General features: G+C 44.0%; 1 protein-coding gene across 3 annotated transcripts in view; it reads left to right on the top strand.

The window, feature by feature from the left end:
- DAAM (disheveled-associated activator of morphogenesis-like protein) overlaps nucleotides 1–17745 on the top strand; it is a 148858-nt gene that overhangs the window by 117226 nt on the left and 13887 nt on the right. For all 3 annotated transcript variants that reach the window (XM_075674992.1, XM_075674993.1, XM_075674991.1), the window contains exons 6-19: nucleotides 1283–1418; nucleotides 2187–2384; nucleotides 5199–5413; nucleotides 6016–6082; nucleotides 6183–6300; nucleotides 7455–7584; nucleotides 7886–8012; nucleotides 8868–8990; nucleotides 9676–9874; nucleotides 12171–12292; nucleotides 13958–14074; nucleotides 15526–15723; nucleotides 16373–16479; nucleotides 16826–16914. In XM_075674992.1, coding sequence (XP_075531107.1) covers nucleotides 1283–1418; nucleotides 2187–2384; nucleotides 5199–5413; nucleotides 6016–6082; nucleotides 6183–6300; nucleotides 7455–7584; nucleotides 7886–8012; nucleotides 8868–8990; nucleotides 9676–9874; nucleotides 12171–12292; nucleotides 13958–14074; nucleotides 15526–15723; nucleotides 16373–16479; nucleotides 16826–16914 — 1946 coding nt within the window. The remainder of the gene's footprint in view (nucleotides 1–1282; nucleotides 1419–2186; nucleotides 2385–5198; nucleotides 5414–6015; nucleotides 6083–6182; nucleotides 6301–7454; nucleotides 7585–7885; nucleotides 8013–8867; nucleotides 8991–9675; nucleotides 9875–12170; nucleotides 12293–13957; nucleotides 14075–15525; nucleotides 15724–16372; nucleotides 16480–16825; nucleotides 16915–17745) is intronic.

Raw genomic sequence — 17745 nt, 5'->3', positions numbered from 1 at the left:
CGCTGTTGCAACATTCTCATTAGCATGATGCACATGCTCGGGAAACATGGCACAACACAGAAGAGTACAAACGAATTCCCTCTCTAAAACAGATTTAGTGCACGAAAGTGACGCCTTTAGACACTCCAACAAATTAGTTCATCCCAACAGCTGCGGTTGTTCCGTAGCAGTAGAGTTCAATTGCTGAGCATGAGGTCGTGGTCCAATTGGGCAGTTTGCAAGAACACTCGTGTACTTACATTTAGGTGCACGTTAAACACAATTAGGTTGTCAATTAATAGTTCTCCACTGCGGCCTCACTTATAGCCACAGTAGTGTTTTGGGACGTTAAAATCAATCAATCAATCAATCAATCAATCAATCACACGTGCCGAAGTACTGACTCAATAAACATTCAATTTGTGTCGTAAACTGGCGGTCAACGCACATTCACTCGAAGGTTCTCTTAGGACTATGCGTACGACACGACGTGAGACAGAAATCTAACAAATGTTTTGCAACAATTAGAATAAATGAATCTGTTTTTCTACATCCAAAATTAGTTGTCTGTACAACGCCTGCAGCGTCCTCTTCGTGTACCTTTTCCGATGCTGTTTTCCTTGCTTCAAACTGAAAAATGCGTACAGTCATCTACCCCACCAATTCTTGCTAATCGGGAAAAAGTGAAGCGATTTGCTACGTTAATTCACTGCTAATCGCATTAATGTAGACGTTCATCGTGAGATGGGCTCTAGCGAATTATTTTCGCACAAAATTATTTCGCTTTCATTCATCCAGTCATAAGCGTTATTTCCATCATCACATCGCGACAACGCCAAGAGAAAGGAAATGAATGGACGAAATGCGAACACTGAATTGCAACCAATACTTCAGTTAACCATCAAAATTAATGTGCACCAACGTACTCGATTAACTTTCTCTCTTAGCATGGTGGTGGAAGCACAAGGCGGTATAGCATATACAAAATCACTTCATGTTCTTCAAGTAACGAGATAAAAGGTTCACAGTAAGATGTAAATTTGATGCTAAAGTGTGGCCGAGCAAGATTATGCTCACCTGGTGTCATCGTTTTGACAAGGACACTTTTCTTTATCAGCATTGTGTATGTTCCTGTTCGTCCCATTGTTGATAAATTCTTTCCTAGTCACTCGTGGACTGTTATGCTGCATCTCACCCCAAATCTTTGATTACTAGCACATGACACATGAATGAATGGCGTTTCCAATAATATAGAGTGCTGCGGTATTCGTGGTATTCTTAACTCAGTGATTGGTCTTTGCAGCTTCGTGACTCGCTTTCTGGACCAGGATGGCCTTATCTGCCTCTTAAATTTCCTGGTCGGCATGGACTACAACACGGCTCAGAGTCCCATCCACACCTCTCTCATCGGATGCGTGAAGGCACTGATGAACAACTCGGTAAGAGCGAAGCATTCTACGGCGCCTGAGGTGGAGTAAAGCAGCAAGCAAGTTTCCTAATGTAAACTTCTAATTATATAGCAGCTTACGTGCGGGAATTAACCTTGTAGTTCAGAACTCTTCAACAGTACACTAAATATACGGCAATAAAGTGCATCTTCAATCTTCTAAATTTTGACACTTAGCACTTGTAGATAAGAAAAATTTAACACGCTGCCATTGTGTTTAATGTAGATTTGAGCTAATAAAATAGAATACTGAAGCACGTTGATGCTTAATGGCGTAAGCTCTATCTTCGGGTAGCATAAGAAATGGCGATTCATTATTTAAATCGATGGAATGAAGCGACAACGAGACTTTGGTGTATTGACGAAGTTTGGCAGACTCGTGTTTTTGCACAGTAATGTTGCAGGTAAAATTACCTTTCACTCATTCGCTTTTAACCGCTCTATTTTCCTTTTCTAGAGATATGTGTAAACACTCATGGTGCCGGACACTAGAACTGTCGCAGTGACAGAGAGATGAATAATAGATACAAGTACAATGGAATCGGAGCAGAGGAATACTATGCATTAGTTGACACTAAGTGCAAAGGTGCAGTTTGTTATTTTGTACGTCCTTTCAACGATTTCACAGTTGCTTAATGGAGGAACAAGAGATATAGCAAATTCGCGCCATTGCCACCATGGCACGAAGTGGAGCTCATCGTAGCCATCAGAGCGAACAACTTACTCAGCTTCAACCCTCTTTGTCCTCTTCGTTTTGCAGAACGGCCGGGCCCACGTTCTGGCTCACCCTACGGCCATCAACACCATAGCGCAAAGCCTGAGCACCGAGAACATCAAGACCAAGATCGCTGTCCTTGAGATCCTGGGCGCCATGTGCCTCGTTCCCGGAGGCCATCGGAAAGTGCTCGAGGCCATGCTGCACTACCAGAAGCACGCGTACGAACGTACGCGATTCCAGGTGAGCCACCGTGACTTTGTCCCTGTGATTCTTGCGGGAACTGATCAAAGTGCAATACTCCAAGCGCTTCTTAAGTAACGTGACTTTTCAAATTTAGTTTACCAGACGAGCGACAGAATCTGAGATGAGGAAGTGTTTTTTATGTAGAGTAGTGCAGCCCGGTGGCACAGTCACTGTCAAGAATGGAAGAAAATTGCTTTAAAACGTTTCTTCGTTCTCTCACTGATGTCTTCTAACCTCAAAACAAATTGTAGTCCTTGAAACTGATAGAACATGAAAAGGAAAGCCAAGACAGCGTGGATTTTCAGACTGGGAATTAACTGAATTTCTTTCTTTCGCGGATAATGCGATGGTTACGATAAGTTTCAATGATGCATTACTAAAACCGCCATCTATAAACATCAAGCATGTGTTCTTGATGAGCATTCAGGGACGTAGTCACCTCTAATTAAGCGAGATTTTCTTTATCTATCCCATCCAGTGGAAGGAAATATTGCATGTACCATTGTAACCACCAATACATCGATAGATGAAGGTCTCATAGAATGTTGGGCGAGACAATGAGCATGACGAGCACTCTGTGAAGTTGGCATATTTGCTTCAGCTGCACAGTTCAGGACTATCGACTGAGGCTAAAAAGTGGCTGCTTTAACGAGCTGCCTGGCTGATGAGGTGCAGTGCCCTTGTGTGCAGCGTGATTCGGTGCCACTGGGCCGCGTTACACTAATGTGTATACTGAATCAGATGTTCGATCCGATCTGCGTTCTGCGAAACCAGTGGGACTGGTTTGTACACATGCATGGCTGCAGAAAGCGCAAAACAGACGAGACGGCGAAGACGTGTAGCGTTGTCTGCCCCTGATGTTTCCAGCTGTGTTGCATTGCTTGTAGCTACATGATGTGAATAGAGTTTTCAGAACAGCTTCACGCGCACTTTTCTTAGCAAGGCGACATTTGCGGTGGATAGGTAAATGTGGTGGTCGGCTGCCTAGCATTAGCTATTCCATTCGCAGTGCTGCCAACTTCAGTTGTCAGTTTACCGACAAATTTGATTTAAAAATTATCTAGAGTTCTCTAGATCTGGAAGATGCGGTGTGGTTTATTTTGGCATTGTGATTTCTTAAAGGTAATTTATTACTAGCGTTATGCAAGTAGACTGGCAATTTTCTCGTTTAAGTTTATTTCTAGGCTCGTACGGCTTAATATGTTGTTTAAAATATTGCTGCAGTCATACTGAAATTACGTCCCAGTGCAAGGTAGGCTAATAAAGCCTAGTGCTTGAAGCTCACATTTACAGAACACGTCAGCAGATTTATACTTTGCTCTACATGCTAAACAGCAATGAACAGCAGCAAATCGCCAAGATGGACATGGCACCTTATTATAATTACATGGAAGATGGCCACTGGACCTTCTTTACAGAATTTAACAGGGTAAAAACAGTGTGCCCCTTCACGAGGACAATGTCAAACATGTACATTAAATAATTCCTGCGTGTCATGTACTGATGTAGCACTACCACGCTTATGCGCTTGCTTGTCATTTGCAGCGAAGCACGCAAATAAGAGGCCACTTGTTTTTTTTCTTTTCTCTATGCAAAAACTCGCCCAAACACGTGGCCACTGGAACTCATTCCAAGGTTGCTCTGCCTGTTAGCGGTTCCCGCTAAATTTCAGTACACGCGCACAGAGTCGGGTGCTCACCGCTGTATGAGTGCGCTTAGGCCGAGATTTGCCTGTGCTGCTTTGTTTGGTGCTGCAGCAAGACGTTTGTATAGCTGCTTAGAGATAATTACTATATTCAAAGTGCAGAAATATCAAAATCACCCCTAGAGGTCCGAACGGTAAGAGCGCAGTAGCAGTGCTTGGTTAGCGATCAGGGCACCTACACACACATTTACTATGTGAGATGCGTTCACTGCGAAGCAGTACAATAAGAACTCGTGCTTAGCTTGCAGCAGCATTGGAAATTCGTGGTGAATGAACTGCAAACACGCGGTCCCATTAGCAGTTACACGTTTCAGTCAACATGGCATAGCAGCAGTAGCTTCTCACGACTTGGAGTTTTTCTTTCCTCCACTTCTTAAGGCGACATTTCCCTAGGTTTGGACAAATATGTTTCCCTTTTTCTCCAAACAAGACTGACGATAACTAAATCTAGAGAAATTTACCTAGGGCTGGCAGCACTGTTGGCTCGATTGCTTGTCGCAGCGGCCTGTTTTAATGGAGGATGATCCCAGAAAAGTCCTTTTTATCTTGATTTCGGTTCACACTGAAGACCGACAGCAGGTCCAAAATAATTCGCAAACTTCCGCCATGTGGATTTTCAGTGCCCGAGAATATGTTGAGCAAAGCAAGTTTCCGTTCCGATAGAGCACCACTTTTAACAGCGACTAGCTCTGCCTTGTGGTAAGTGGGGTTGTTGGAGTGCGAATTGTTACCGAGTGGCCCAATTTGAAATCTTATTACGTAAAAGTTCAACAGTGACTGACATTCTCACTCTAACCCGTTGTGGTGGCTCAATATAGTTAGGATGTTCTGCTGCGAAATATGAGGTCGCAGTTCGATTCCCGGTCACAACTATGTGTTCCATTGACGCTAACACAATTGCGTCTGTGATCACCGTTAAGTTACAGGTTTGAGAAATCCCCACGTATGGCACATCCAAAACGTTGCTTCGGAATGTTAAACTAATTAAACGGCTGACGAATTATTTTATTAACATCGGTATTTCATCAGATTGTCGACCACTGAGTGATCAGTCAATCAATTACCGAGTCAATGTTCTGACCACCCGTCTTGCTGTTTGTGCGCAGACCGTGCTCAATGACCTGGACCGGAGCACAGGCGTGTACAAGGATGAGGTGAACCTCAAGACGGCCATCATGTCTTTCGTGAACGCGATCCTGAATTACGGTCCGGGCCAGGAACACTTGGAATTCCGGCTGCACCTGCGCTACGAGTTCCTCATGCTCGGCATCCAGCCCATCATCGAAAAACTGAGAGGACACGAGAACGCTACGCTGGACAGGTGAGCAAATCTCCAGTGTGGCACTGAAGATTAGTATACCTATAATTAGCACTGGAAAGTGGATGTTATATGGACGCTAAAGTGATTAGGGTAAGCAGGATTGTTACTGTCGTGTTCAGTATAAACTCTAACGTGGAAGCCGCTGTCAGGCGCTTTCAGCACGACAACAGCAACAACAACAACAAAAAAGTCGTGAAGAAGGTTTCGCAATTTCAGCAATGTGCATGCCACCGTCCTCTCCATTGTCTGATTTCTTCGCCTAGGGATGATACACTGACCCGGCGAACAACTATTGCTCCATCGCAAATGAAAAGAGAGCTAGAACTAGAGGGAGAGACAGGGGAAAAATCGTAGTGAAAAAGCCAGGCAGTGGTTCACCATGACTAAGCATGCTGCGCCAAGGTCTATGGACGTCGCGCGGTTCGCGTGACAGCGCATTATCGCTCTGCGAAGAAAGCAGACGATTGGAATCATGGAAAACAAGCAGCTTCACTTGTTAAAAGAAAAATAGTCCCAGTTACCTTGCCTAATAGCTGCTTAATATCCGCAAAAGTAAAAGTAAAGGATTAGAGTTACACATTTTTCAAATGTTATCTTTTCAGGCATCTTGACATCTTTGACATGGTCAGGATCGAAGATGAAAAGGAACTTGCACGAAAATTTGACATGGTGGGTGTTGACATTGTAACGATTCGTGTCGAGGAGCGCTAGCGTCTCTCCACGAAACGTTTTTTGCGACTCACAACTCGACTTTATTGTCATCTTCCAGGCGCATGTAGACACTAAAAGCTGTACTGCGATGGTGGAAGCCATCAAAAAGAAGCTCTGCATGACGCCTGCATATCCACACTTTCTGTCATTACTTCATCATGCACTGCTTATACCCTGTAAGTAGCACTCAAGCACTATTTCAAAAATCTTGATCATGGTGCTTTTGTATTGGTCTTTTTCTTTGTCCATGGTCTATATGTGTTGCTGCACTGGTATGCAGTACCATATCACCCGAACCACCAGCTTCTTTATCATTATCTTTACGATGTGCGTCTCGACCAAATTGAACCTTGATTACCCGTTGAGCATTTATTCAGGGCTTGTTGACTCAAGAAAACGTAATTTCACTAAAGTGATCGTCTTCTCTTAACTACTACTAAAATGTTGAGTACTTTTTGATAAACTGGCGACAGAGCTCCCTTGTTGATATTTTGCGTGTGCTTTAGTTGCTTCCAAGAGATAATTGGAACTCGTACATGCGTACAGTGAAAGTTAGTGCTAAGCCACTTGTAGGGTTTTGCCAGATTTCCCCGCTTAGCTAATTTCGCCTGCGGTGTTATCCCCATAAGATTATTTTATGTCTTATGGTACTGTAATCAGTATGTGATCTGGTCCTCTAATGAAGCAGCGTATTGGTAATGTACAAAAGAAACTCCCATGCCATAGGTTCACCGACCAGGTAGAGCAGCCGCTGTCACACATGCTGTCATCAATACAATCAGAAATAGGCAAAGGAAAACCACTACCTAAAGGCGAAAGTTTCGGAGACACTACGAGCCCCGCTATAGGCATTATCATTCGAAATTTCCGGGTATATCTTCTTGAGCGTTTGCTTTGTAAAAAATTCAGAAACTCACAAGGACTATCCTTCTCACATTCCTGTGCTTTAGAGCTTTACTTTTTGTAGATGAAGACCTGAGTCCTGTCAGGACCCGGCTACAGATATCGCCACTCGCTTAGTGCCTTCAAAGCTTCCGACAAATCAAGCGTGCTTTGAATTGTAAGCGTATCTATTGAATAGCTTCTGCACTCAAGAAAACTGAGGTCCTTCCGTATTCTTTTGTGGTCCATGTGAGTCGCTTGTGTGTTGACATGATTTGCTTGTTTTTTGCTCTTTTACTTGCTTATTCAAAGTGTACAATTGTCGCAACGACACAGTCGCTGTGTTCAACATTTAGTTTTGCCCCTGCAATAGAAGCGGGGCTCACAAATTTGTTGTTGCAATAAAATGCGACAGATTTATATATCTCGTTTTGTTATTTCGCACCAGATATTGGAGGTTCCGCGGAACATTGGATACTGTTCGACAGAATCGTCCAGCAAATCGTTGTTCAGGGAGAAAATGGAGAGAACTACGATCTCGCCCCAATTGAGATTAACGTCAAGAAAATACTCAAGGAGTAAGTATTATTACTGTGTTACAGCACCGGTAGTTTTCGCAGTTTTGAAATTAACTTCTCTACATCATGCGTGACGCCCTTTAGTTTTATGCAGACAATTGCGTCATTCGATTCTGTGCCTTGAGCCTTGCTAAGTTCGCACTTAAGCATGAACATATGTTTGAGAATTCTGTGTGCAGCAGAGTTCGCGACTCTGGATGCAGAATTGGTAATCATTGCGTGCTTGTTTTGTGCTTGTAAAAGTTGAGACTCGCGCATTTTCATTTTTGTCGTCATGAATTGAATCTTCGTGCTTTCTTAGGCTTGCCACTGAGGAGGAGTTGAGGATTGCGAAGGAGAACGCCGAGAAGTTCGAGAAGGAAAACATCGAACTCGCGACTCAAATTGTGAAGAAGGAACAAGAATTGGAACAGAGTACGCAAGAAAAGGTGGGGAACACGAATATCACTAATTTTGTTATTTATCTGAGGGTAGATGTATTGCAGAATGAAGCGGGTAGTTTGTGAACCAAGACATATTGGAGCTTTGCCCCAGAGTACGTCGAAATAACTATGCACCAACTCAAACAACATAGTACTATGCTGAACGAGTAGATAGTTCTTGCCGCCGCAGGTTGCGAGAACGAAAGAATGAAAAAACAAACCAGTGCGGCAACGTGAAATATTAAACCTAGAATTATTGCCATTGATGGAAATAAATCTACAATTTCAATAGCATAGGATAATCTCTTATTAGGATTATTATGATTGATGTTATAAAGACAGAAGTCTTATGACAAAGTTACAGCTTAGCTACATCCAGATAGAATTTCATTAAAGAGACACTTGCCGTGCATAAGTAGTTGAGAATTTGCAGAGTTTAAGGTTCCTTGAGGGTAATAGAATCCCTCTGAGGTTACAAATAAAATTTTGCTGTAATATCGCGAAGACGGCTTCCTTCGCACTGCTTCCTCTGTTTTGCCACATAAATGCACTGTCAGTTCGCTAGGGCATGGTGAGGTTTAACAGTCCGTGGCACGTTCTTCCCAAGTAAATTTAGCTGGTTTGACTATAAACGTTCGCCCATTTGAGAAGTGTTGCTGTAGAAAGCTCGAATATGACTACATCGGATCGGCCACTAATCCCGCGATGCGCATGAAGCGCTTTTACACGACCATACCAACTTAGTCTTCGTGCGTGGAATGGGCTGCTAGGAAATACCGATGGCAAATGCTTTGCTGTATTTCCTTGTGCTGGTTGTTGTTAGGCTTCCAAATGGCACATTTCTGTGAATTGCCTGTGCAGGAGGACCTCCAGAGTACGTTGGCAAAGACAAAGGACAAGTTGGAACGAGAGACGGTGAGCCACTTGGAGGACAAGCAGAAAATCGAAGAACTCGAGTACAGGATAAGAGAAATGACACAAAAGGTGACCATTTCTGTACAGCCTTTCGTGCTGTATTTTTGAATGACTGTGGAAAGTATTCTGAGAGCGCACTCTATGCGTAGTGTAAATTGACGAGGCGCACGACTTACTACCTTTATTCTCTGTTCGATGTCGTTGCTTCTGCTAAGAAAATATATGGGCATTGTTGTATTCAATATACTGCCTGTACCTTGACCATGTTTAGTGAAATAACTGGTACGTACTTTTCATGATACGCTGCGTCAATTCTATGCTCAGTTCTTTACCGATCAGCTCTGGGCTATCCGTTGAACTAGTCCAGTAATAACGTATTCAATTCAGTGCTAACAAAATGTTGAATAAATTATTTTGTTCATAGAATCGTTCATGCAAGTTAGGTTTTGTCCGAAGTATTCGAATCATCCGACTATTGGGAAAATTTAGCTTTAGGACCTAATAAGCACTATTCGGGGTTGACGTCTTAAGCACCCAATGAGTTTGAACAACGTGCGCAAAGGCTACATGATGTGTGAAACGCAACGTCGACAATAAAATTTTTAAAAATGCTGGGGCAGAGAATACTTTCTGCCGGGTGTGTTTTGGAGCTGCTTTTTCCGTTGCCCGGCATTCAGAAAAAAAAATTGTAGAAAGAAGTCTTTGCATGATTTCTGTGGAAGGTTTTACTCTAATGCCGATGCTTCATCTGCAGCTGGACTCCGAGCGACGGGAGAGAAGCTATGCCGAGAGCACGATCAGGAATGGTCTGCCCGAGGACTCGCGCCTGTCCATTCACCGCGGAAGCCTGCCCTGTGGCCCTCTGCACTCCATCGGGTCAATGGGCACGCTGCCACCACCTCCACCACCAATGCCATCGAATGGAGCACCGCCGGCTCCACCGCCGCTTCCAGGTAAGGTATCTGACGCGATGGTAACATGATGATGATGCCTCGATAAGACAAATGCTAACTTATCTGAGATGTTCAAACACTTTGTGAAGTGTATGTTGACTTAGAATGACACACGTCGTCGTGATGAATATCATCATAACGGGCCGGTGACTATGTGTCACCGCTCCGTGTAAAAGGGGTTGCCAATAAATCATTATAATCATAATCATCATCATTACTGCAAACATCACTGGTTAGCACTTTGAGTATAGCCGGACTAAACTTGCGACCGTATGTCATACCGCGTTAGCTTCGCAAGGGTCAAACATTCCTCGCAGTGCTGGAACATCCTAGAGCAGTTAGGATTTGTCCTATTGTGGCTTCAGAGAAGGATAGTTGCTTAAAGTTGCAGCTTACTTGAGCAAGCCTGTGCGTTACAAAACGGGGCTTCTGGTCTTCCGAAATAGTTACTAATTTGAAATGAGCGATTTCAAATGAGTTAACGTGCGTACAATGCATGTAAACATGCTTGCATGGAATGTGAAATATAACTGTATGCCGACGGTCAACAGCAGCGAGAGCCTCTGTCAGGCCACATAGCCTTTATCTCTTGCTCCTATTTGTTGCATGAGAGAGAAATAACTTGAATTGCATTGAATTGAATCGTGGCTCGTGGCTGGCTGATGAAGCCACGGCAAGCAGTGCCACGATATACCGGTGTCACTAAGTGCGCAGTTCTGGACTTCGTCCACATGCCCGCGTGTCCGCAAACCAGGAAAGATTATCAGCTGTGCGTCCGACAGAGAGATCAGCTCGTCCATTGCACACCACTTCATCCTCAATATTTTCATTCCACGGATCACGTGCTCTGGTTATCGTCCTTCACTGGCTGAACTGTGTGTTTCGCTGGACTGACTGTGTTGGTGGGACAGAGTGCGGCAACGTTGCTTTCGCAGTTGAAAAAAAAGAAATACTGTTGCCTTCGGTCGCAAGGCACAGATCTGTGCGCGCGACTTGTATTTGCCATTTCTGTCGAGTTGTGGCAAGTAAAAAACATCCGAAGTTTCTCTCCTGGTAAATTGAACCCTCTGAATATTCAGTGCGGCTCCAGTTCAATTAAGCGCGCTTAGTACTGCTACACGTGACCTCCACACAGAAGGCAGTAACATGATTCACGGGACGCTGGGTGGGCCGCGTTCCCGTAACAATGGTGAAGGAATTATTTTCTTGTTAATTGTTATGCCTTTAGCCAATAACTCTTGCGCGAGCCAGAAGCCGGCAGCTAAATTTTGTTTATAATATGACAAAAATACATATCACAGTTTTGCCATAAGGGCGAAACAATGAATGCGATAGCAGCATGTTAGAATATTACGCGAGCTGTAATACTTGTAGTTGTAGCGGCAGCATGAATTGGAGTAAACGTAGCGAAATGAAAACGGGCTGTCGTACCAGGGGTCGTGTGCTTGAATTCCACCATCGGACAATTTTATTTATATTTATTCAAAAAAAAGTCAACATCTTTCTTAGCGAGTTTACCACCACTTTTCCGTAACGGCTTTGTTTCGAACCTCTTTACCCAACCGATACCGGACGTAGCTGCACAGCTGCGCCAATAAAATTACATCATTTTCAGGTGTGAGTTATGTTGGTGTTTTGCTCTTTTAATACCTAAGCCTGAGAAGATTTTAGAAACAAGGCATGAGCTGTGAGTGTATACTGAGGAATAATTTTGTTAGGAATGTAGGACCTGGTACGTGCAACTTTAGCGATAGAACCGCGTGGCAATATCATCCGCATATATCGCATGTCATACAGCATGACGAGGCGTACAGTATACATATGTCTAAATATGTACTGAACCTCAAGGCGGCGACGACGGCAGAAATTCGCTTAGAGTGTTTAAATAGTTGCTATCGCAATAAAATGGGACACTGTTTGCTGTACACTTAGTGGATGTCGCCAGGATGATTCCTCTTTCGCCGGGGAGTGATCGTAGTGAGAACTACGGGAGCCATGAGCAGACGAAGAGGCAGAAGACGGTTGTTGTTGCTCGTGCTCGCCCCACACGGCCGTCGTCTCTTTCTGTGCATTCACATAAAAAGCCGAGCGCATCTAGCCCTAAACGCGTGCTATCAGTTTTATTATTTTGATAATTATGAGGAACCCCTAAATTTTAAATTGGATTCACTTACTAGCTTTACTTTCTTTTCTGCGGTTGCTTGGAATAGAATGATTCAACTTCGACGCATTTATTGGCGGACTATCACAACTCGTTGACTGGAGGGGTGCTGCTTTTATTTACTTCCCCTCACAGGCATGGGCATGGCACCACCACCGCCACCATGTCCTCCGCCTTCGACGCGGACGCCGAGGATCAAGAACATTCCACAGCCAACGAACCCTCTCAAGTCCTTCAACTGGTCCAAGTTGCCAGAAGTAAGTAGTGGTGTCGACTTAAAGTGCATCATATTTAAGCGTACCCGCTACCGTGGCTCAGTGTCAATGGCGTTCCGATGCTCAGCACATTGTTCCGGGTTCGATTCCCGGCCACAGCGACCGCGTTTACTTTCTTTTGACTCTTGCAGATCGGGCACGCAAGCAGAATGTGATGGCGCGTGTTTCATTCACATCGCAATGAATACGGCAGGGGGGACGCAGATCTGTATACACGCTGCGCGTATACGGTTGAATGCCGAATCAAACATAAATCGGTGCAGTAGACAAGCCTTTTTCCCAAAACCTCTTGCCGTACCAACGGCTGAAGCAGCATGTTCCAACGCATCGCTTCCGGACTATACTTCTCCAGCAGCTGATACCAGAGGACTGTCGGCACTGTTCGTTATGTCAGCACTGTGAGACGCCTGGTAGCCTCCAGGACCCTGTTTCTGCTGCATAGGAGAGATTGCCTCGCGTGTAGTGTCGCGCTGAAATGTCGCATCTGTGTAATGTTATAACATCGGCTGAAGAGCTTTCGCGCACCGCGAGGAGCTTTAGAGAACATTAGTGCACCCTACCATCACTGTCAATTCTTCGTCCTTCGGGGGAACCTGTAAGTTTTGTAATAGCTTCTTGCTTGCAGCTTTTGTAGCTTTCCAAAGGAGCTTTCCTTTGACACCAGTGTCACAATACTACGGAGGCGCCTGCCAACTTCCACATTTTCTTGTAGCCCGCTCAGTTTAGTGGGAAGAAATAGCAGTGCCAAGCTGCTAAGCTCCAGAAGTATGAAACTCCCCACGAACCGAGAGTGGAATGCGAAGCGATTCTTGGCCCTTGTCTTAGGTCGCGCTCAGGCACCCATGAGTGCTTCTTGTAGTTCTGCAAATGAAAATATTACTAATAGTGAATAATTAGAAGTGAAAACAGCAAGTTGTAAAGTGAAAATTAATAATTACTGAAAATAGTAAAATGTGAATTATTAAATTGGAAAGTAAATTTTGTTTCCTTGCCAAGTGTTCCAGCAAACGCGAGCGGCCGAATATTTTCCGAGGCCGCCGAGCCCGGAACCACCACAAAATGTGAGATAGTATGTAAGAGTAACTATGTAAAAATATGTTAACAAGTTATCAATAGTGTGCGGATCAGGAAAGCCTCAGCCTGGCTTGTTCGAGCGGTGTTATTCACTTCAAGCCTTCATCTATTTGTGCGAACAGCCGTTTGGTTTGGACAAACACATTTCATAAGCGCTGCAAGGAAATTAATCTCAGCGTACATTCGTAATCATTGCGAAGTGTTGCACGTATAACACAGTATTACAAAGTATATACAGTATATACAAAGCCACAAAGCAATTTGAAGCCATAATGACGGCGTTTAGTGAAATCGACGTACTCCACACTATTCCCGTGCTAGCTGAACCACCGTACGTTCTTGCACCTCCTATGAAATCTGGCACTGGTGCCAGAGTTCTCTCTGTCAAATTTTGCAGGAACTCTGTGGTGGAAACGCTTTGAATGCCGTAACAATACCTTGATTCGTTGAACTTGACGAGAGCTGTGCTCTTCGAGGCGTACTGCAGGAGCGTAACAATTATATCCAACCTCATTATGCCAAACTGAAGGTGAAGTGAGGTTTAGTATCTATATGCCTGTTTCACTTTTGCAGGCCAGGGTTGACGGCACCGTGTGGACTGAACTGGACGACACGAAACTGTACAAGGACATCGACCTGGCCGACATCGACAGGACGTTCTCAGCATATCAGAAGCAGCAGGGGTGCGGGGTATGTAATGTACCCGCTCAACTTGTTCGACATCATTCTACTCACATTTGTAAATGAAGGATAACGGTATTTTTATAGAAAGAGAAAAATTGATATTGGCAAGAAATTTCTTACTGTAGTACTTTTCTTCAAAGCGCGTGCTAGTCAATCGGGACAGTGGACACATTATTAGCAATAGGGTCCGGACGATGTCAAACAGAACTTACGAAGAAAAGAAATCCTTCTAAATTTGACCTTAGTTCTGCTGGAATGGCAGATGAACAGACATTTTTTGCTGAGAATGCATGTCTCGGGAGGAGTTCAGTTATTAGTGCCGTAACCTGATGTACAACAACCATAAGACTGAAAAAAATCGACTTTGTGGAATCCCTCTCACATTATCGGAGGATCAGAGTGGTACTGGCATAACAGTAAAAAGTAAAAGATACATTTCATTATGGAGTGACTATGCTCAGTGACAACCTAAGAATTCAGTTCACGTTTCGCCCACAAAACCACACTACGCTTGCCTGCTCCTGCACTCCAAAACATAGTTTCTGAGAGTCGTCGAGAAGGACGCCTTCGCTGTGACGCCATGGAAATGTGTGAACGTAATCGATCCTACCATTTTCGGGGCTAGGAGGAACGTAACCCTAAACTCAGCGCAATTTCGCCGCCGCGACGCGCACCTCTTCGCCGTGTGAACTACGAGGGGGAGTGAACCGGCATCTTTTCCAGCGGTAGCTTGCAGTTGTGATTTGGCCATTGTGAAGTAGTGATTCTAACTTGTTTGTTGAATGATGCTCAAAGATATCGGGATGCCACTCTTCTGATACGCTACATGATTACACTTACGTGTAAGATTTATTTATCCAGTGCACGACAGCACATGTCCGACATAAATAAGTTGAAATATATGTGGGAACACAGGGAAAAATGTTTGTTTTTTGTGTTGTGCCAAGCGCATCGTAGTTGCCTAGCGATGTGTATGTTCTTTATAATAGTGAGAGACCGCAGCGCAGTTCTTTGTGGAAATTTGTAGGGCACAGCTGATGCCCCAATAACCGAAACAATTTGCGAAATTATTGTCAGCAGAGGCAGCAATATACATCATAATCGTCGAGAGAACAGAACCACATAACGTACACACTCACATGCCACAATTTAAAACGAAAAGATGCTATAGAAGCAATTTCGCAGCGCGGCGAGCGGCTTTTCTCGTAAAGCCAAACGCTAGTGCAACCAGCCTGACAGCTGAGCCGAGATGAACAGCTCAGATGGTGCGACATTCCCAATGTAGTGGCGCCCTTTCAAAAACAGTATCTGCGCAAGTTCTCTTTGAGATGGGTAGTGCCGTATTTCACGTGTCATCCTTAGGTACACGTTTACTATAGATACTTCCTTTTACAGACTGTGACTTTCTAAGCATCGACGAAAACAACCTCACGATTCCAACCCCTATTTACTTTCAGACCAACGGTTCGCTGGAGGACATCCCCGCGCTCACGTGCCGAAGCCCTCGGGTCCGGGAGCTCTCGCTCATCGATGGCCGCCGGGCCCAGAACTGTACCATCCTGCTCTCGAAGCTGAGACTCACCAACGACGAGATCTGCCGCGCCATCCTCTCGATGGACTCCAAGGACCAGTTGCCTAAGGACATGGTGGAACAGGTGAGCCCCATAGCCAAGTATTTGCGCATTACAGCACTCAAAATGCATTATCGCATTAATGTGCCCTCCAGGGGCGTAACAAGAAAAGCCAGAATTGTGTGTTTGGTAGATCTAACGCATCACGATACTTCACTGGCTCGATGCGACAACGTGCGGTTTCATTTTCGGCCACGCGCTGTAGTTCTGCTGAGTAATTTGACCAAAGATATACGCCGGGTTACGATTACCTTGACGAGACATGTCTCAGCATGGCGTCCTTGTCACCATTGACAAAGTATATAGACTGTCGTTGATGGGGATCTCTTACAAAATTGTTGTTGTGCTCCACATGTCCTTATATGCCGCATCCGTGAATAAAGTATCAAGTTGTTAGTCACCACTCTGTCCTTCTGGTTTTCCCCCTGTGTCCACTGTCATGCTGCAAGATCTGTTTTTTCAAGATTAGTGCGATCATTTAGAAGAAGGTGATAAGGTGTTCAACCGTATCTTTGGTGACATCTGAAGAATGCTAGAAAAGTTTCACTGTCGATTTGATGGCTATGTATCCATGTTTACGGCGCAGCATTTGAAGCTTTTGTAATTCTAATAAGGTACGCCAGCGAAGGCAGATAATAAATGAACTGAAATATTTGATTTCCCTTTGTGACAGCTACTAAAGTTCCTTCCAAGCCCTGAAGAAAAAGTTTTGTTGGAGGAACACAGCAGTGAGATGGAAAGCATGGCGAAGGCTGACAGATTTCTCTATGAAATCAGCAGGTAAGCATCACGCACGGTATAACGGTATAAATATGTTGGACTCTGTTATATCATTAGTCCTAAGGTAATATTGATTGACCCCATATATAAATACAGCAGTGTCTTCTGTAGTCGCTGCTAGGGCAGCTTAGTTCGAATTTTGATGATAACAATTAAACTGCAGTTTAGCGTTCACCAGGGTTGTTTATTATAAATGATCGAGTCACTTATGGTACGTTTTGTGATCCTATCACGAGGCTCCTACGAACTGCTCTCCAAGGGTTGCAAACCTGTTCTCTCGACTTCGTGCAAACTAAATTTGCAGGGGGCACTTAAACGATTACAATGTATTGCTGATCTTTTCCAGAATAATTCACTACGAACAGCGGTTGAAGACGCTGTACTACAAGAAAAAGTTCCAGGAAAGAGTTTCGGACTGCAAACCGAAGATCGTTGGTGAGTTTCGCAAGCATTCTTGCTGCCCGAACCTGCGTAATATACGTGAACCATCAACATTTATCATAGCGTAATGAATACGAAAGTTCAGAGCGCTAGCTTGGACAAAGCAAAAGTTTGGCCAGCATTCGTCACACTTGTTTATTAAATTTACGCTCGCTCATTTTTGGCATATCAATGTGCATCTTTCAGGCAGCTTTACCAGTGGTATATTTAAAGAAACAGTGTATACTTTATTTCGAAACACTAATGCTATTGAAACAAACGTTCTAATTCTCCGAGCTACTTAAGTGCTATGAACTTATTATTATCACACTATACTACTTTTTCATGCTTGAACAATTTACGTTGGCAAAAACGCAAATGCTTGACTTAATGTATGTAGATGTGAGCCACAGCTTCGGTTTTTAAACGAGAAGTCTAAAATAGTGTTTTCTGGTGTTTGAGCACACTACAGCTGTTCAAAGAGCAAGAGTACGAGCTTGTTTGGTATAATGTGCTCAAATAAACCTTCTTACTATTACTGATTATAAATATTTTTTCTCTTTGGTCATGGTAAAAGAAAGTGTTACGAAAATGCTGGGTTATGCATAGAATTTGGAAAAACGAGCTCTGCTGATGTCAGTTCATATCGCAGAAGAGAATGAAGCACTTTTTATAGCCCTTTTGGCTGTTTCTTATTCTCCAGCGGCTGAAGGTATCAAGCAATTAGTAGGCTGATTGCAATAGCCGCATCGTATCAAACAGGTGCCAGGAAGTTTGACAAATACATTCTGTAGGCAGACGAGTTTTACAGCAGTTTTTTTGCCTAACCCACCATGGTTTTCTGCC

Source organism: Dermacentor variabilis, chromosome 11 (genome assembly GCF_050947875.1).
Source record: "Dermacentor variabilis isolate Ectoservices chromosome 11, ASM5094787v1, whole genome shotgun sequence".
NCBI lineage: Eukaryota > Metazoa > Arthropoda > Arachnida > Ixodida > Ixodidae > Dermacentor > Dermacentor variabilis.
The sequence above is the reverse complement of the archived record's forward strand: the minus strand, read 5'-3'. Positions and strand labels throughout refer to the sequence as shown.